Source organism: Phallusia mammillata, chromosome 6 (genome assembly GCF_965637545.1).
Source record: "Phallusia mammillata chromosome 6, kaPhaMamm4.hap1.1, whole genome shotgun sequence".
Lineage (NCBI taxonomy): Eukaryota > Metazoa > Chordata > Ascidiacea > Phlebobranchia > Ascidiidae > Phallusia > Phallusia mammillata.
The window spans coordinates 13,756,919-13,776,573 of record NC_137257.1 but is presented as its reverse complement, the minus strand read 5'-3'; the positions used below and the strand labels follow the sequence as shown (position 1 = coordinate 13,776,573).

The 19,655-nt window shown below is 39.1% G+C and overlaps 1 protein-coding gene and 1 long non-coding RNA gene across 2 annotated transcripts; both read right to left on the bottom strand.

Moving 5' to 3' along the window:
- Window positions 1-496: 496 nt before the first annotated feature.
- LOC145234303 (uncharacterized) lies at window positions 497-2,156 on the bottom strand. The gene has a single exon (XM_080099043.1). The coding sequence runs from the start codon at window positions 1,991-1,993 to the stop codon at window positions 497-499; it is 1,497 nt and encodes a 498-aa protein (XP_079955169.1). The 5' UTR covers window positions 1,994-2,156.
- Window positions 2,157-14,278: 12,122 nt separating this feature from the next.
- On the bottom strand, window positions 14,279-16,479 carry LOC145234711 (uncharacterized). Its single transcript, XR_013861322.1, has 2 exons — window positions 15,339-16,479; window positions 14,279-15,262 (listed from the first exon to the last, which is right to left on the bottom strand). It is a non-coding gene; the product is annotated as an uncharacterized LOC145234711 (long non-coding RNA).
- Window positions 16,480-19,655: the final 3,176 nt, after the last annotated feature.

Below are 19,655 nucleotides of genomic sequence, written 5' to 3'. Positions count from 1 at the left end.
AACTAATTTGCATAAATGAAATTAGCTCTAGGGAACCAAAGGCAGGAAAGATTAACAAATCACTGCAAGGTTTTCGTTGGGGCTATGAACCCAATAAAACAAAAACAAGGGGAAACTCGGCTTTATGCAAATGAGGCGACTACTAAGGTGTACAGCATAGGGCTGTTGAAACGTGTGTGATTGGTCACCGCGTTGACCAATCAGAGGCGAGACAACAAAAATGCGGTTATTGTAAATGTAAGCACGACAATAAAACTACCACTAGGGTTTTTACAAACGGACATTCTAGGGGCATTAACACGAAGGTTAGACCGATACCTGGTTGCGTTGGGGCTCTGCTTTAATAGCAACGAAACCCAACGTGGTCGGTGATGATAAAACATCTAGAAAAAACACTCAAAAAAACGCATCAAATGATGCAGGGGTTTTCAAAAAGATGGCGGAGAAAACACACTCTATTTACCGCTAACAAACAAGAAGAATAGGTTTAACGACCCTACATTGTTATATTAGGGAACATAGGGTCATTGGGTGTGACATCTGCACCGCACTTATTACACGATACACAAAAACTCTCGTTTAGAGAGTTGATGGCGTTGCATCCGCTACAGCGCCGGATATATCCGGCGCATCCAACACAAAAGGCTTCAACCTTTCCGGGATGGAATATCGTTTCTTGACCGCAGGTACAGAAGAAACTTGACTGACCTGGTTCGAGTGTAAATTGGCGTTTAACACTCTTCTCCGACGAAGAGGATGAAGAGAGTCGATGTTTTCCTGAATTCTTTATAGCCTGCTTTATTCTGACTTGGTGTTGCTCCTCGGGGGAACATCCTGCTTTTCGAGCGCGTTCTTCCAAGGATGGATAGTTTCCGAGCCTGCGAGAAGTGTCGGGCTCACCCGAGGTGAGGCCCTCTGGAACGTCGGCAGATGTGGCGGGCTCACCCGAGGTGAGACCCTCTGGAACTCCGCGTGAAGTGGCGGGCTCACCCGAGGTGAGGCCCTCTGGATACTGAAGGTTCCCATTATCGGGGGCACCCAAGGTGCCGCCCTCCGGATACTGAAGGGTTCCTTTGTCGGGGGCACCCGAGGTGCCGCCCTCCGGATACTGAAGTGTTCCCTGGTCGGGGGCACCCGAGGTGCCTCCCTCTGGATCCCGCGGATGAGTGTCGGGGGCACCCGAGGTGCCGCCCTCAGGTTTCGACGATGCTGGTGCAGTCGATGCCGGAATATCGACTTCCATATCCGGCGAACTTATGACTGACGCACCGATGGTGTCGTCCTCTGGAGCCTTCTGAGCCGAGACGGGCGTACCCTTGGTACCGCCTTCTGAGCATGTTGCCTGCTCCTCTGTGCTCAACAGCACAGGAAAGTTCTCGTCTTGCGACTTGAACATTTCACACGTATTACGCATGTGGCCGAACTGGCGGCACACATAGCATTGCGGTGGTTGGTTGGTGTATTCCACCTGGAATACCAAGCCTCCGATGCGTACCTTTGGACCTATGGGTCTTGCCTTCAGGTCAACGGTTTTGACATCGAAAGATCTCTGTCCGTCCTGAAGACCCCACCGGTCCTTGAGTTTCTCCGATTTCTTAATGGAGCCATGTCTCGCCAAGAGATAACGCCGTATCTCTTCTACGGAGAATCGCGGAGGAATCTCCTTCATGACCACTCTCGTGTACTCCTGGTCATGGAGCCTTACGAATTCGACCGCGCTCAGCGGTTTAAGCTTCTCGACCAGCTTGGTCGCGATTTCTCGTGTGCGGCAGGTAAAATCTGTTAGTCCGCCTCTGCGTTCAACAATGCCCTCCAGGTCCTTAATAGGAAACTGGACTTTTGCGAGCATCTCGTAGATGTAATGTCTCGAACGTTTATGCGGCAGCTTTGCCAGCACCTCGGTGTCCCGGTTAAAGACGGGCGGCGGGGCCTGGCGTGAAAGGCCGCGGTTTACAACTTTATTCCACGGCGTGGAAGTAGTTGGAGCCGACATGACGTCACAGTCGAAACTTGTTCGACCTATGACGTAGAAGGTCGAAAGTCACCGGACCGTAACGATTGAAACGTTAGGTCGGTACAATAACTGGCTAGCCCTTGTCCCAGCAGGGGCCCTGAGAAGGGCCGGGAGCAATGGGTCTAGTTCAGTCGGGTTGGTGGAACTCCCTCCTGCAGATGGCCAGCGAGGGAGGAGGTGGGGGAAAATCGGCTTACGTCCACTAGGGTGCGCAAGTCGGTGAGGTAGGTTTTTGAGGAAGGGCTTCCCTTTGTGGTGCGCACGCAGGGAAGGTGGGTAAGGGGGAGCAGCTATTCTCTCAAAGCCCCTAGTGTTGGTGGCCCTGACAAGGGCCCAACGGGCAACTGCGGAAGGGGAGGTAGGTGAAGGAGTGGGGTACAGGTAAGCGGAAGGGGAGGTGGGAACCGAATCGGAGCCAACTTTTGTTTGTGGGGAGCCAACCTAGGTTGTCTTCTAGCCTCGGGCAAGATCCGCTTTCAAACCTATTGGCTTGCTTAGCTGTTTGCCTCGAGTCAGCAAGGGGCACAGGTGCGATCCTGATGCTTACCTTGTGCAAATAGAATCACAGTGAAAAAGGTTGCCCACCCTGATCTATTTCGACGGTGTTTCCTATTAGACTAAGATCCTGGTTCGCGTTATATCCTCCTGCCTCTTTTTTTTCTGTTTGTGGTGCGTCAATGAGGGCTGGGTTTTTTCCATGGTCTGGGTGGGGCCGGTCCAAAGGTTGGTTGGATGATGTTTGGGTTTTGGGTGAGCTCGATGTGGGGGCGATGCTTGGGGTTGTTGAAAATGAGATTCGATGCCATGGCCCATTTCCCGGCATCGGGGGCAGTACTCCGGTTGGTCGGGGTAAGCGATGTCAATCCGTCGACGGTCGAAAGACATCCGTTTGGGTATTGAATTAAGCTGTAATTTTTCTTTATTGACAATGAAGATTCTTCGTAAATTCGCAAAGGCCAACAGCCAGTTATCGCTTGTTGACGGGGTGTGACAAACGTCTCTAACCCTTTTTCCACACAATGCTTCAAAATCCAAACATTTTGAAGACACATTCTACAAAAACACCGCAAAAAAGCACCCGGCTCCGACTCTTCGAACAGTTTCTTTGACATGATGTGCCTCATTCTCCGATCGCTTTCATTCTCTTTTGGAGAAGCGATTTACCTGCATTGCCCGTCTGCAACGGCCAGAATTAACTTTGGTTAAGCGACGTCCGTCTAAAATAGGCCACTGTTCCTCTGACACCGCGAATTGATTTTATCTTCTGCCGGAGCTTCAACTTTACGACAGTGGGTCGCCAGCACCTGGAGAAATTCATGCAAACACAAGTCTCCGCCATAACGTCAAGAATTCCTCACAACAATAAAAACGTCGTTTAAAATATAAAACACTCACAAAAACAAACCAAACCAGGGGTTGTGGCGACAGGGCGTGTTGTCGTGCTCGCCAATTTCTCACGGAATAACTCGGCAGGTCTAAACCGTATACCACATCTGCTCACATAAACAACACGAATCCTGTAATAACGGCTCAACGAGTAAATAATTACACACGTTGCTAACTCCCTTGCCACTCACGCCACCGAAAGAAAATCTCATCCATTAGCGACGCACTATCTTCGGCATCAGGAAGGCACATTCCGGTGCAATAAAAAAAAGTGGGTTTGATCTAGTGTGGTTTTATATACTCATGATAAAAGCGTTAAATTGTACACATGAGCTCTTGCCCTGCAAAACGCAGCTTCAAATCACAGCACAGGACAGGACAAAACGTACAGAGGTAAAGCATGTAAACACCAAATCGCAAAGTCACATCCTAATTTACTGCGACAGGAAATATTACAAAGTTCTAACATGATTTATCTGCAATATGTAATAGCCTATATTCTACATCTCTCTTTGTAGCATGTCGATGTCATCAAGTTCTAACATTTTTGGTATGAAACGTTGTTCTACATTTAGCCGAAGCATACTTCAGGATGTATTCGAGTCATGTGACTTTTCATGTCATATATTTCTTTGCCACGCAAGTAGCAAATAAATCCAATAAGGTTTCTGTAGCTTCCAGTTTTTCCTTTTTTAAAAAGCTGTCATAATAAAATAGCTCCTGGTTTACTTCTGGATGTTTTTTTTTCAATGATGTATTACATTTACGTACTCGAGCCTCTGCCAACCCCGCCAGATCGACCGATATGCAACGGGCTACGCCTCCGTCACAGACCACTAGCACCTTGCCTCCGAAGCCTCCAGAATCCTGAGGTTCGCACCAAGATAACGAATCAGGGAACAGAGTCCTGTAGACGCCCGCGGAGGACGGGAAAGTAAATTTACCAACAGCGAGCCGACCATCAGAAACCCTGAGCTCAGTAAGTAACTCGTTTATCTAACTCGCAACTAAGTGCTGAGGAGGAGGTGGTGGCATTCATCAAACTAATTGCTCTCCTTTTCAACATCGAGTGCAAACTCTAGCTAGCAAACGGTTACATGCAATCTAAAACACCTCCCCGTGCGAATGCGGTTCACACACCACCAGAACCGCTTGTGATAGTTGTTTGTTTTATTTAACGTTGACCCCGATTATTGCTATTTCATTATGAGGCTTTCAATATTCGCTTTGGGGTGTTACTTGTGTTTGTTTAATTTTCAATTGATCGTTTTATTGTTCTTATTTGTAGCGCTTAGGAACTTAAAGTATTGTGTACAATAATAAATATTCCAAATTCCAAAGATAATTGACTTTTTTTGGCAAAATCTTAATCTAGAAATATTATCTTAAATTGAAATCAGTTTTCGATTTAGGTGGTTGGGGAATTCAGCCCATCATCAGGTTTGGTGGGGAAATGCCGCTTAAGTATTTTGCTAAGAGAAACAAAGCTACCGAAATAGGATGAGAACCCACAACCTTGTGGCACAAGTCGATGGCGCTATAACCACTCGGCCGTCTTGGCATTTTACATTGTTGAGAAGTGGGAATAACATCTACAAGTCTCTAAATTACAGCTGATCCAACATTAATGTAAATCAAACAAAAGACTACATGAAATCTGAAGAATATGTAATGAACTTTAACGAAGCACATACCGAAAACGACCTTTCTGACTTGGATGTTGGTGGTAGTGTATAAAAAACCGCAGTTAGAAAACAAATATTTTTTGTCCTTACCCCAGTTACCTCAAACATTTCAAATTCATGTTGAAGGTGATTCACAGCAGAGCTGACTTAATTGCGGATTCGAGTTTCTCGGCGAGGCTCCTCCAAGATGAATGTATTTTCTAATCTTCTTCTGCACTTGAAGTTAACTCTGCTTCATCGGCAAGTGTGCAAGATAGTCGAGAAAGCATTTTCTTTGCCAACGTTATTAGGGTAGTCTTCTCGGGGAGAAGTGACAAGCTACTTTTATCCTGCCTTTTGCACATCTTTCCACTCTTTAGAGAATGCATCAATCCTACTAGATTGTCCTTTCTTCTTTGCTGAATCCTCACAATGATAGGCTTTCGAGAGCTGACGAATTTTATTAACTTCAAGCAAATGTTCTCAAATCTTGATTGCAGTCAATCAGAGCATTTGATATTAAAGATTTTTCTTTTCAAAATTCTCTCCAACATTGACAAAAGGCTACTGCAAAATAAGATTCTTTAAAGGAGATTTGTGAAAATGACTCAAAATATTTCTTGCTTTGTAAAATTACCATAGACACAATAATTTCATCATCATGTAACACTCATTAGAAATATCAACAGCAGTACTGAAATCTTCATTTTCAAGTTTCTCTTCTTGGCTTTGATCTCTACACTTTGCAATTCTTCTGATGTAATAAAGTTCACTCTCGCATTCTTGCCATACAACACATAGCATACTGCCCATGTACATAATACAATGGGTGTTCATAAGGAATATTTTTTCCAAACTTGATCAACACAGCCGCACCATTAGTTACGCAATCCACCACATGTTTTATTGAAGACACATTAAATTCTTCTAATTTTCTCTTAACTATTTCAGCAGCAGCAATTACAGAAAGATCTGCAAGTAATGTGTAAATTGATATTTAAATACCGCCGATTATTTAGTAATGTATACTCATCTAGCGATAAGCTGAATCTTGATACGGAAGCTAGGTGCAAATTAGCAAGCAAACTTTCTTCTTTATTTCTTTAAATCCATGACTTGCGATGGATTTTTCGGTAAGCGATGGCCTTTATCTGCAAAGCATTTCCTAATGCATTTACTCTTCGTAATTGTATTTGTAGAGATACCGTCTACACTGTAGGGTTGCCATACGTCCGGATTTTCCCTGACATGTCCGGGAATTTAGTGTTTAAATCTGCGTCAGGGAGAAATGTTAAAATGTACCTAAAAGTCCGGAATTTAAGAAAAAAATATACATATACTATGAAATTAATGTACCAACGGAGAAAATTTCTAGTAGTTAGCTACAATCGCGCCTGAACCATGAAACGTAAAGAGGTAAACTGGCGGCGCGCAGGTTAACGCACATGGTTACTGTTTCGTTTTGCAGTGTGTGCGCGCGCAACAATACCTGTTTGTTACTAGTTGTCTGACAAACAATACTCGTTAAACACAGAAATAAAAATCCGCGTCTCAAGAAAACACAGCGTTCGATGCTACGTGGGAACGTGGGTGGTTTCATTTGCTTTATCTGTGTACCTAATATGCAAGGAATTAACTAACAACCAAAAGTCGAATGTCGTAAGATATGAAAACGTTTTTACAGTGGCAATTTATTTCAAATTTAAAAGGTCTTTATAAGGGCGGCTCCCAGTGTTTTTTTTTCTGTGACAATTTAAAATTGATCTGAATAGTTTTTAGAGTGACAAAGGTTGGCGACCCGTGATATATGTGCTTATTATTTCAAGGATAGTGAGAGTAGTAAGCTTAGCCTAATAAACTTAACTAAACAGAAGCCTACGCAGAAAGTTAATTAACAAGGATCAGAGTATCGTATCTAACGTTTTCTCGTGTCGATGTAACTTCCGAATATTATAAATTTATTCCGCAATAGAAGTAATTGGGTCGCAAAAACCCAACGGTTCTCAAACTGGGGTATGTTTTTTTTTTTCTTAAGAAGGCGATGGTACCTGCGCATCGAAAGCTCTACGTCACCGCTAAGCAAAGTGCAAAGCACCGTTTTTTTTCCTATGACACATACTTGCGGTATCAAATAACTATGCACAAATGAGCATAAATTATGACTGAACATTTAAAACCTAAAACGTTCATCTACGACAGCGGTTCCCAAACTGGGGTACGCGGTCCTTAAGGTCTCCGTGAGGCACTTTTACGGGGACCGCAAAAAGCTAGAAGTAATTCTATGTTCTAATTTAGCGTCAGTTTGGGCAACTAAATAAACTTAATAAATCAAAGTGAAATTGAGAATCAACCATCTCCATTGGCAAAAAAAAATGCAATTGTTCGCGCACAATGGTAATGTTTTTGTCTTGTCTGTAATGTCAGATTTGGATCAATGTTATGAAGAATTTTACATAACTAGCCAAAATCCTGCAATCAATTTTCCGCAAGCCCAAAGAGACCGTTCAGAGAAAATAACGAAAAAAATTGAGAACCACTGGGTTAACGCAACTGAGATATATTTTGTCAGGGATTGTGTATCATAAAATATGGCAACCCTAGTCTACAGTGCTTTGTAACAATTTCTGCACAAGTTACCTTTTTAACAAAACAAGACAATGTTTGCTTAACCATTTTATGTTTGTTGCTGAAAGATGCTTCATCATCAGGTTGCTGAGCGCTTTGTGTTAGTTGGTCTTGTTGTTCAAGTGCCTTGTAAGCCCGCTTGTCGCATGTTATTTTTGCACTACATTTATTGCATATGGACGCCTCATAAGTCTCGCCTTTTTTGAAATATTACCAAGTCAAAGATTCGGTCATCGTCTGACGAGGGCTACGGGAGTTGCAATGAAGGAAACGAAATTTATTATACAACACCTCGCTGATCAGTAGCAAAGTCCGAATAAACACAAATTGTCCAACCCATTGTTACGCTATATAGAGCCTCTGTGTTGGCTTCATGTACGTCATTTTGCATTCAAAATAGCACAGCGGGTATCGATAAAACACACAAATTGCCAGCTTTTACTGGAGAGCTATAACGCGAATTTGACAAACTGAAAAGCTATAACGTGGGTTCTAACACTGATATCATTCCCGTTGGAAGTGTTATAAGCAACCCTGTGGGTGTCGCACCTCTGGTTGAAGAGTACAACTTAAAAAGCGATCAATTTTTTATCCCGGGACAGAATTTCGTGCTGATATGTCCGGGATCAAGGAAAAGAGACTCAAGTCACACGTGACTATAAGGTATTATGAAATTCAGACTGTTTTGAATTGTTTTATTGTTTGTTACACACCATACATGCAGGGTTCAATCACGATTAGATAATCACATAAAACGTAAGCTACACTATCGAATCCTAAATTCTACATTTAGATTTCGTCCTACAACCTTGCACAACTATACAGACCACGTCAAAAGTGAAGTGTAAAGCGCTACCGAACTGCCAACAGAAAAAAGCGCTGATTACACTCACGTGTTTTGCAAGAGGTGAAGCACGCCAGGGTCAAGAAACAGTCTTTGTAAACGCAGGCAAAAAGGTTGGCTTTTCTTTTTTTTTGCGACAATGGACATATTTATGAAGTATACGGCACAGAAACAAAAAATACATTTTCTTTAAACACATAGAAGGAAAATATGACAGCTAAATGCACAATTAATTTTGTACATTCCGGATCAGGCCGTTTCAAACAAAACAGTATGGCATTGTTAATTGTACTTGTAATCACACATACACAGTATTGTGGGAACAAAGTGGGCAAATATACTTTCAACAAGTTTAAAAACACCATCCGACAAAATGGTATAGCGGCAAGATTCCAACATATAAATGATTATTTTTGATTTTTAAAATCTTTACCTAATATTCTTGCGGAACTGGATGCGTGCGCAGTTCCCGCAATGAATAACACGGCCCTGGAGTGACTATTGGTTTGGAAATGTTCTCCCGCGTCAGCTGAGCTTCTTGGGCTATGTTATTCTTCACTGGGAAGCTTATTGTTTCTTCTGCTTCTCGTGGCTCGTCTCGGTCGTCTGCAGTAGCGAGTAAGTTCATTATTACGATTCTTAGCGCTTGCTGCATAGAGCCGACATGATCCACAAAAGATCAATTTAGTTCTTGTCTTTTATTCTGGTTACGTAACACACATCAAGTCTCATTTATCTCAAGGAAAGGATACGATGGAAAAGAGCAAGATCAACAATAAACATTTGCTTTTAAACTGATACTCGTTTTTCGTTCGATCATTCCAGAACTGTACCTTCTTTTACTCACATCAGTTATCAGTTTGTTTTAAGTTAAACGCTTGCAAAGATATGCAGCACTGCTATGAATTGCACAACTATTTCGAAACACCCGGTTTACGCAACAGCCTATCTTATGGTCAGGCTGTTGGAACATATCAGGAAGACGACGGGAACATGTAACAACGACACTGAATATGTGTCTCGTGGAGTGTGGGAATGAACCTGTGAAATTTTGGTGAAAAACTCATCGAATGTTGAGGGGAGTTTATCGTGGTGGAATTTGTGCTGTTTGAAGTTTGTTGATATCGGTAAGTTTAAAAGTTTTTAGTTTTCTGTAGATAGGTGTCATGTGGCAGTTTCTTTTGTTATAGGTTATAATTCGCAGGATATTATTTTGCAGCACTTTTGATTGGTGAAGTTCAGGTGCATTCCCACTCCCCCAGCAGCTGATGGCATATTGCAGTTTTGAGTACACAAGGCTATGATATAAAATGTTAAGGGTTTTTAAATCAACATATTTTCTTAGTTTATACATTTTATACAGACCAGAATATTTAGCAAGTTCAGGTATGTGTCCGGACCAATTTAATTTGTCATCCATAATAACACCTAGATATTTTATTTTTGGTTGACTAGATATAGTGTTGTTGCCAAGATGAAGCGAGAAGTTATCATTTTGTGGCTGTTTTGTCACAAGAATGTTCGATGTTTTGCTATTGTTTAGGGCAGGGGTGGGCAACGTGCGGCCCGCGGGCCTATTTTTCCCAATAAGTTTCCTGTTTAAAGTGCGATGCAGACCATAGGCTCCTAATGTGTATCTGCAATGATGTTTAATATCCGCTTGTACATGTGATTGTCTAGTAAAAGCTGAAAATATGAATTAGTGTTAATTATATGTGCAGCCCTCCTGTCAGCATTACATTTTCCTAACTGGCCCTCGTACCAAAAAGGTTGCCCGACCCTGGTTTAGGGTCAGTTTATTTACTCTTAACCATTGAACTATTTTTTTTAATTCTTGGTTTATTTTGATTTGCAGATTGCTTAACTCCTGTCAGTCATGGTGATATTAGAGTCATCTGCGAACAGTGTTGTTTACAGGTTGCTCGCGAGGGGACCAAGCGTTGAGCCTTGTGGAATTCCGCAGGTGACGGGTTTAGAGACCTAATTCCATTGATACATGTGTATTGGTACCGGTTGGTTAAATATGACTCAAATAAATTCAAAGCTACACCACGTGTGCCAAATAAACGTTGCATTTTGGACAGTAAATTTTCGTGGTTTATAGCAGTGCTTTTCAACCTTGTTGAGAACCATCCGCCGTTTTTATTTTGCAAAAATTTCAAAATGCAGCGTGTTTTCCGCGATTAAAAAAATGCTTGCTGGCTTGCTGAGGTCCCGGATGCTTCTGTTCACCGAAGGGGTTAAAAACCCACAGCTTCGTTTTTAATGCTTCTGTCTGATGGCTTGGAAAATAAACTTAACAACTATCAAAGAGTGGGCACATGAGAGCTCGCCACCTTCATGATACGCTGCTCCAACTTGTGTTTTGTTTTTTCCCCCTTTTACATGTAGACATGAAGGTCTGTAGCGTCTTCAAACTTTTAAGACTATTACTGCAGATTTCTTCTTTCAAAATTTGAATTTTTCGCTTGGATGAAGTGATTTTTGACTTTGCTTTAAATATATAAATTCCCTTTCCTGTTAGACTGGCGTTGAACTCATTAAGTATACCGAATATGTCAACAAGATAAGCTAGCCGGACAAGCCAGAATAAGTCTTGAATCAAATGAGCTTTATGATCATCTCGGTCATTAAACCACACAACAAGTTCAACTTGCAATTTCCAAACCTTCTCCATTACTTTTTCGCGAGAGAGCCACCTTACTTCGGAGTGATAAGCAAGACGCTCACCATTTCCCATTTCTTTGACAAGTTCATGAAACGCACGATTTGACTTTGAGCTTTTCAGTATTTCAGTTACAATTTTAATGACGTCACAAATCACGTCAGCGAGTTGGCAGTTTATTTCTTCATTGACGTGTTTTTTGGCTATCGATAACCCTGTTTACATGCGTCGTCTGCAAACGGATCGGATTAAGCCTCAAGCCGGCTTGAGATTTGATCCATTGCAGCGTCCTATTTACATGCGCAAGGCTCGATCCGCTTCGCCTTGTACGGTGAACTTACCCCAAAAATAGTATTTTTTTTTGCTTTGTTGGTTAAAAAGTCGTTGTTTAATTGTAAATCGCAGCCATATGGCAATTATGCACCTTTGTTTACAATAAGACAAGAAATGTTATTTAGATCATTTTTTCAGAAAAAAATCAAGCTGTTGGTGCGAAAAGCTGTCTTTATGTATTGTATTTGTCAACTAAAATGCCAACAACTGTTTCTTTTCTAAATTGTATTGGTTTCAGAAGTTGCTGGGCTTTCCTCTAGCTATAAAGTATAGTTCTGAGTAGTTCACTGTGAATCTGTTTTCAGCAAGTTTGTTGGATATGAAGCATAATGGCATTAAACAAGGTTGGGAAAATAGCCATTACATTATGTTTGAGACTGATTACTAACTGAACACTTCCTGCAGAAGTCATTGTAGGTGTCAGTAAAGTTAGCTTTGTTGGTTTTTCTAACTGCTTTTTAAATCACTACAAATATTACTTGATAATTGTATTGAAACAAAACATGTATTAACCCAGGTCACAAAAAGGTAAAGCAAAGTTGCAACACCACTGTATAAAATACTATTTATTCAGGTACATTTTTGGTTTCATTCATTCAGCAAGTAAAACATGTATTTTTGGTTGTGAATCTTTTGACACTATCAAGAGGATGATGGTAATGCTATGTCATAATGTACAACAGACCTTAAAGAAGTGCTTAATTGTTTAAAAATCTCAATATCCTTGCTTCTATGTTTGATGAAGTCTGTCATAAATTTTACTTTTTACACATTTGACAAAGACATATATATATGAACCTACACCAATGAGTACTGGTCAAAAAGCGGAAGGACACAACAACATAAATACATTTACAGCACCATGGTGTAATTTAAAATACTCATTGAAATACAGGCTTCACATCAGTTATCATTTTATCACTGTTTTGTGTGTTTGGTGTTCTGTTGTGTGAATACTGATATGATATTTTTCATTTAGTTGCTGTATCTTTCCACAATTGTCTTTTTATGGACTCCACCATTGCCTTTCTGCTTGTGCCCTGTTCATTTTCGTTCCCAAATAAATCCGAAAATGCATCATGTTCTTGTGTTGATGTTTGTCCTACAAAAAAATAACATGTGAATACAGTGCCTTAGTACCATTACAAAATAGCCATATGTTATTATGTAGGTGTTAGTCCCACAAAATAAAACTTAACATGTGATTGTTAATACATTTAACAGTATGTAGCATTGGGTGGTGCCTTAGTATCATTACAAAAAAAACACATGTTTTTATGTAGGAGTTCGTCCTACAAAACATAACATGTGAATGTGGAATGAAGTTAAAACCAACAGTACATGCTATTGGGTGCTGCCTTACATTACAAAATAGCCACACAATTTTATCACATTGTATAGATTTTGTTACAGTTATGACAGAATGGCTTTACATTTATAAATCACATTTACATATGGTTTGTGGTGTTGTGTGATGAAATAGTTATGACATGCATCTACTGTTCATACTCGCTTCAGTCACTTGCATTGAAATCAATCTGAATATAGTTTCTTAATATCATCAAAAAATGTCCACTTATTTTTATGCTGTTGTTGCATTTCTGCAAAACTGGGTTTAAATAATTTTACACTTAACAGAAACATGTTTTCTATATAGCAAAACCAGCATTGAGGTAAAACATTTAGTAATCCTTGTAACTATTTTTCTTGAAAGATGTATGTTTTGGAACAAGACTACACTTACATGTCATACTCTACCATTTGTTAGGCATTTGTATGTCATGTATATAATACTGACCACAGAATTTGCAGAGGGGTTTCTAAATCTGCTAACATCAATTGTCACCACCATATATTAAGCACATAAACTGAAGCTGAACAGATAGGCAAATTAACATTTTTTCTAGTTGGTCAACCTGCCAGCAATGGGCCTGACAACAAGCCGACTATACTTTCCCGTTGCACATTTCGCCTGATCGGCAGTTTACACCCTAGTCTATTTCTCAGGGGCGGCTCGTGCGAGGGGGCTGCGGAGCTGCAGCACCCCCAGAATTTTTCCTTGACATTCCTATTCCAAGTTGTTATAGAAATCAATCTTTAAATATAGTTTTTATTTTTGATCAGTGTATAATAATAATAATAATTTTTATGGCATTAATCGGCATTTTATTAAAAAAAAAAATTTTGTATTATTCAAAAATTTTTTTTAAAATAAAAATAATAATAAGTTATCTATGGCGGAGCTGCAGCTCCAGTTTCGTGACGTTTCATGACGTTTTCAGTTGTGCGCATGCGCACTTGGAAAAGCTACATGCCGGGCGAAATAGGCGAGAGGGGGCTGTGGCTCGCGCAGCCCCTCGCGTGACGTAGCGCTAGTTGTGCTGTCTGCTTCGCGTCAGTGAGCTCCAAAGTCAAACCCGTGTAGCGAGTCTCAGGTTAGCATTCTTAGACAAGGCCTACAGTTATAAATTATTCTTCCAGCTATTGTATTTGATCACGTTTTATAGTTATTTATGAATTTGAACAAACCATGGCTTTTCAAGATTCGGGTTGTGTGACTGTAAGTGAGCTTCAGCAGCTCAAGTTTTCACAACTATCATCGGCTGAAAAAGTTAGCATAAAGAAAAAAGGGCGTCCAACACCTGCTATTCCAGTATGTCAATCAGGAATAAGCAATCAAAAGAAATACATACGCAGTTTTAATTGTGAATGGTACCAAAAAAAAAAATGGCTTTGTGGCTGTGAAGTTAAAAATGCACTGTTCTGTTTTCCATGTTTGCTGTTTGGAGACAATGAAACATGCTGGACAAAGGAAGGTTTTAGAAATATAGGCAGAATAAATGAAAAAGCAGAAAGACATGAGAAATCAAAGAAGCATGTGGACAATGCAGTTTCACTTTCCCTACTGGGTACTGTTGATATTAGCAAAACTCTTAGCAAGGCTTATAGACTTTCAATTGATGAACACAACAAACAGGTACAAAAGAATCGTGAAATTTTGTCTAAAATACTAGACTGCATTTTATTCTGTGGAAATTTTGAAACCCCCTTACGTGGACATGATGAAAAAGATGATGCAGTTAACCCAGGGGTGTTCAAGGGTTTAGTCAATTTTGCATCTAAGTTAGATCCAGATTTAAAGAAACACTTAGAAACAAGTACAGTTTTCAAAGGTGTTTCAAAGACAATTCAAAATGAAATACTTGACTGCCTTCTACAAATTTACCGTGATGAGATAAGGGCAGAAATCAAAAGATCTTCTTTTGTTGCCGTCATGGCTGATGACACTACAGATGTTTCGGAAATTACACAAACGGTCATTGTGCTTCGGTACTTATTGGATGGAAAAATATATGAGCGCTTTTGGGGTTTTTTTACTCCAGAAAATCAAACAGCTGATGGCATATCAAAATGTATTTTAGAACAATTGAACATAATACTTCAAGGAAACCAACAAAAATTAATAGCACAGACTTTTGATGGTGCAAATGTGATGAGGGGCAAAAAAGCTGGAGTTCAAGCAAAAATAAAAGCAGTGTATGGTAATGCGCATTTCATCCACTGTTATGCACATCAACTCAATTTAATTATGAAAAATGCAGCAAGTATTAGTCGAAATGCAAGAATATTCTTTTCTAATGTTTTGGCCATTCCAACATTTTTCTTAAGATCACCACAACGTGTTTCTATTCTCAAGAAACATATGGATGTCAGGATTCCTCGTCCATCTCCTACAAGGTGGAACTTCAATATTCGGACCATAATAAGAGTTTATGAAAATTTGCCACCATTAAAAAAATGCCTTACTGAAATTCAGGAAACATCAAAGGCAGATCAAACGATTGCAGAAGCGACAGGAATTTTGAAATACTTGACTGATGATAATTTCAAGTTTTGGTTAGAGCTTTTTTATCAGATTATGCCTCATGTCGAAATTATTTACAACCAAATGCAATCTCGGAAAATTGAAGTGTTCAAGGTCAATGAATACATAACTAATTTTAAGTATGCTATTTCTGAAATAAGAAATTCAAATTACTGTGAAAGTTCTTCAACAACACTCAAGGCAGAAGCCAAGGAGGTGTGTGACTGTATATGTGTTGATATAATGGACAGATACTCTTCCACTAAACACCTGGTAGCTGCCAAATTGTTTGACAGGAAATGTTTCACTAGTTTTAAGATTGAACTTCCTACAGATGAGATAGCAGTGACCACTCATGCATATCCTTTTGTGGACAAAGAAAAGCTGGAAACTGAACTAAAAGTGTTCTACAGTAGATCTGACATTCATGAATATTGCAAGTTACTTGAGCTTTTGAAATTTGTCTTGGAAAAAAATCTGGAGGATGTTTTGAGTGAAATTACAAAACTAATTAAAATCCTTTTAACAATTCCCATGACTACTTCAGAAGCAGAACGATGCTTTTCTACACTGAAAAGGATAAAAACTTTTTTAAGAAGCACAATGAATTCAGAAAGACTTAATGCACTTGCAGTGCTTACAATAGAAAAACAGTTTCTTAGTTATCATTTGGAAATAAAGGAGAAAGTTATTGATCGTTTTGCTAAAATTAAAAATAGGAGAATGGATTTTATTTTTAAATAATTGCTTCTTGCTACAACGCTATGATTCATTTCACTTATAAAGGCAAGCACTAAGTTTAAAGTAAGTTTTAAATGTTAGTGAAGGTGTTGCGAATTTTGCAACAGGGTGTTTTGTGCTGTAGAAAAGTTATTACACATCCTTTGGGCAGTTACGCTAACTAGTTATGAATAAAGATTAGAATAAAGTACAGATGTTTTAACCAAGAACAGCAAAAACTAATGTTATGTGCTCATTATTTTTTTAATATTTGTTTTTGCTTGATACCCTGAGTGTTGTTAACCAATAAGCATTTTTGCTTGAACGCCTGAGTGTGGTTAACCAATAAGCATTTTTGCTTGAACGCCTGAGTGTGGTTAACCAATAAGCATTTTTGCTTGAACGCCTGAGTGTGGTTAACCAATAAGCTTTTTTGCTTGAACGCCTTATCGGTGTGGTTAACCAAGAAGTCTGCTGCAGTCTTGAACGCTCAAAAGGTGTGGTTAACCAATAGCCTAAGCTGGTTATAAGACCTAAAGGCTTGAACGCTCAACATGTGCGGTTGTACTACAAACCCCCAGTTTCATAGGGCTACTGGCGAGGCGTCTGGGTTAACAAAAATGCCAACGACCACAAATGAGAGCCTCATGGGTGTGGTTGGAATTCTCATAATATTTCATTAGCAATTGCAAAAAAAGTTAATTATCCCTGCCCTAAACTGTCATCAACTACCCTGTAGCTTTGTGCTAATAAGTGTTAATTCTTTCCCATGAACCTAAAAGAATAACACCATAAGCAACTCCCAAAACTTGTATTTCCTTTTTCTGCGAAACACAAAAAACAGGTCGATAACAAAACTACATTTGTCATGGGATGCATGTACTATGCATACTTACAAATCTTTTTACTTTTCAGCATTCTACAAAAACACAATAGTGTCATTAGTTGTACCATTACATTATTAAATTAAATTAGACATCAGCACAAACTTACATTTTTATGTTCTACATTCTACAAAAACACAATAGTGTCATTAGTTGTACCATTACATTATTAAATTAAATTAGACATCAACACAAACTTACATTTTCATTTTCTACATTCTACAAAAACACAATAGTGTCATTAGTTGTACCATTACATTATTAAATTAAATTAGACATCAACACAAACTTACATTTTTATGTTCTACATTCTACAAAAACACAATAGTGTCATTAGTTGTACCATTACATTATTAAATTAGACATCAACACAAACTTACATTTTCATTTTCTACATTCTACAAAAACACAATAGTGTCATTAGTTGTACCATTACATTATTAAATTAAATTAGACATCAACACAAACTTACAGTTTCATTTTCTACATTCTACAAAAACACAATAGTGTCATTAGTTGTACCATTACATTATTAAATTAAATTAGACATCAACACAAACTTACAGTTTCATTTTCTTTTTCTACATTCTACAAAAACACAATAGTGTCATTAGTTGTACCATTACATTACAACATTAAATTAGACATCAACACAAACTTACAGTTTCATTAATTTGTTCTAAGTTCTGCAATAAAACAATAGTGTCACATTAGCTGTATATACAAAAGACACAAATTAAAAAATAGGCCTTACTTCTTGAAAAAACACTTCCCTGGGCAACCATCTGTAAACAAATAATACATTACACGGTTTGCATGAAAAATGATAATATCTTGTTTACTTAGCTGCTGGGGAAATCCTCTTCAGCCTTTAAAATAAAAGTAGGGTTAGAAATATAAAACATACACTTTCCAATAAAAACTTATTTTACAAAATTCACTAACCTTTGCAGCTCACAATATCTGTGACATGGTATGAATCTAAAAATTAATTGATGTTTATTAAACAATTGGAACTATGCTTTACACAAAAACTATTTTACTTAACGATAAAACCTTAATCTTACCGTTTCTCTCTTTTTTTAAATGTCCGTTTTCTCTGCAACAAACACAATATTTTAAATTATTCATATTGAACTTTCTTCATTCTTTATTAGCTATTTCACATTTACCTTTACCCCACCCTCCCGCATCGTTATACTTTGTATAGTGCAATTTTGAAACACAAAATTTTCCATTTTTAGCTGAAATGCATTAACACAAATATTTTTTCAAACAAAAGTAACAAGCCACACATTAGACTTTAACTGGAAAGTTTGGTATTTTTTTCTTGGAATACGCCACTTATATTAGATATTTTTGTCACAAGAAAGTAACAAAACACAATTAAACGGGTTCCAATATAATACGCCATTTACGCGCCATTGATCCCGTGCGCCACCTATCAGAAAATAGTAAATTGCGTGGCAAAGTCACGTGTTTTACGGTGTCAGTTTTCCGTGGAATTGCAATACACGGTCTCGAAGCAGCACCCCCAGTAATTTTAGGCACGAGCCGCCACTGCTATTTCTACAAAATGCTTTCCGATGCAAAGCAAATAAACTGGCAAATAACATATTTTTACCCTCCAACTAACCTGACAACACAGCAAACGCGCCTTAACAAGAAGGCGGATTAAGCACGAAACGGATTAAACCACCTAGTCGGGGCGGATTGAGCGTGAAACGGATTCAATCCGTTTCAGCGGCAAAAACGAGAGAAGCGGATTGACGAAACGGATTCGAATCCGTTTCAAGCGTCCATGTAAACAGGGTTAATGCTTTGCGGTGCCTGGCACCGTCAGTGGACACAGTCTTACATTTCGACCACATCAATCCATGTTCTGAAAAGTAGTTTTTCGCAAATATGCTCAGTGCGGTGGTGTCTATGCCAATAGGAAGACAAAACATAGAGTGATCCACAATTTCTTTGCGTTTCGTGTCTGGAAAGCAAACATAAACAATTAATTGAGCTTGACTTGTGATATCAGTCGTTTTATCCAAGTGAAGCCCAAAGCAAGGCGCATGGCGAAGCTTGACTAGAACAATGTCTTTTAGTGATACAGCAATCATGGAAGATCTACCCTGCATTGTATTGTCGGGCCAAAGAGTATTAAAAACATGAGATGAAACTTCGGCAAGTCACGTGAATATTTGCATTGTTAAGCTTAATTTAGTTTCGTACGCCGTTCCGCTTTAGTGCATAGAAGTTTTGCATGTTTTTCGCTGAAATTGTATGTACAGGATAGCAGACTGCAAGCTAGTACAAAACGAGATATTCGGTCGTCAGGCGTTAGGGTTTAATTGTTGGCTGAAAAATTATGTAACGTTTGTCTTATGGTTGTAGTATTTTTGTAAAACCTACAAAAACTACGATAGAAGATGGCTATAATGTGAAACGAGTAAGTCAAAGTTTCAAGACAGTCACTGGGTTGGTTTTCTACAATAAAGCATTTCAGGTATTATGACAAAGTTTTTCAGTTGAGATATGTACTTAGAGTGGTTTATTACCCCAATAAAGTGACATGAATTTGGCAAAATTCACATGTGGTACTCTCAAATGAGAGAAAATGAAGTTATCTTGTAATGTACGGTAATTTGTACATTTTTAAACTTC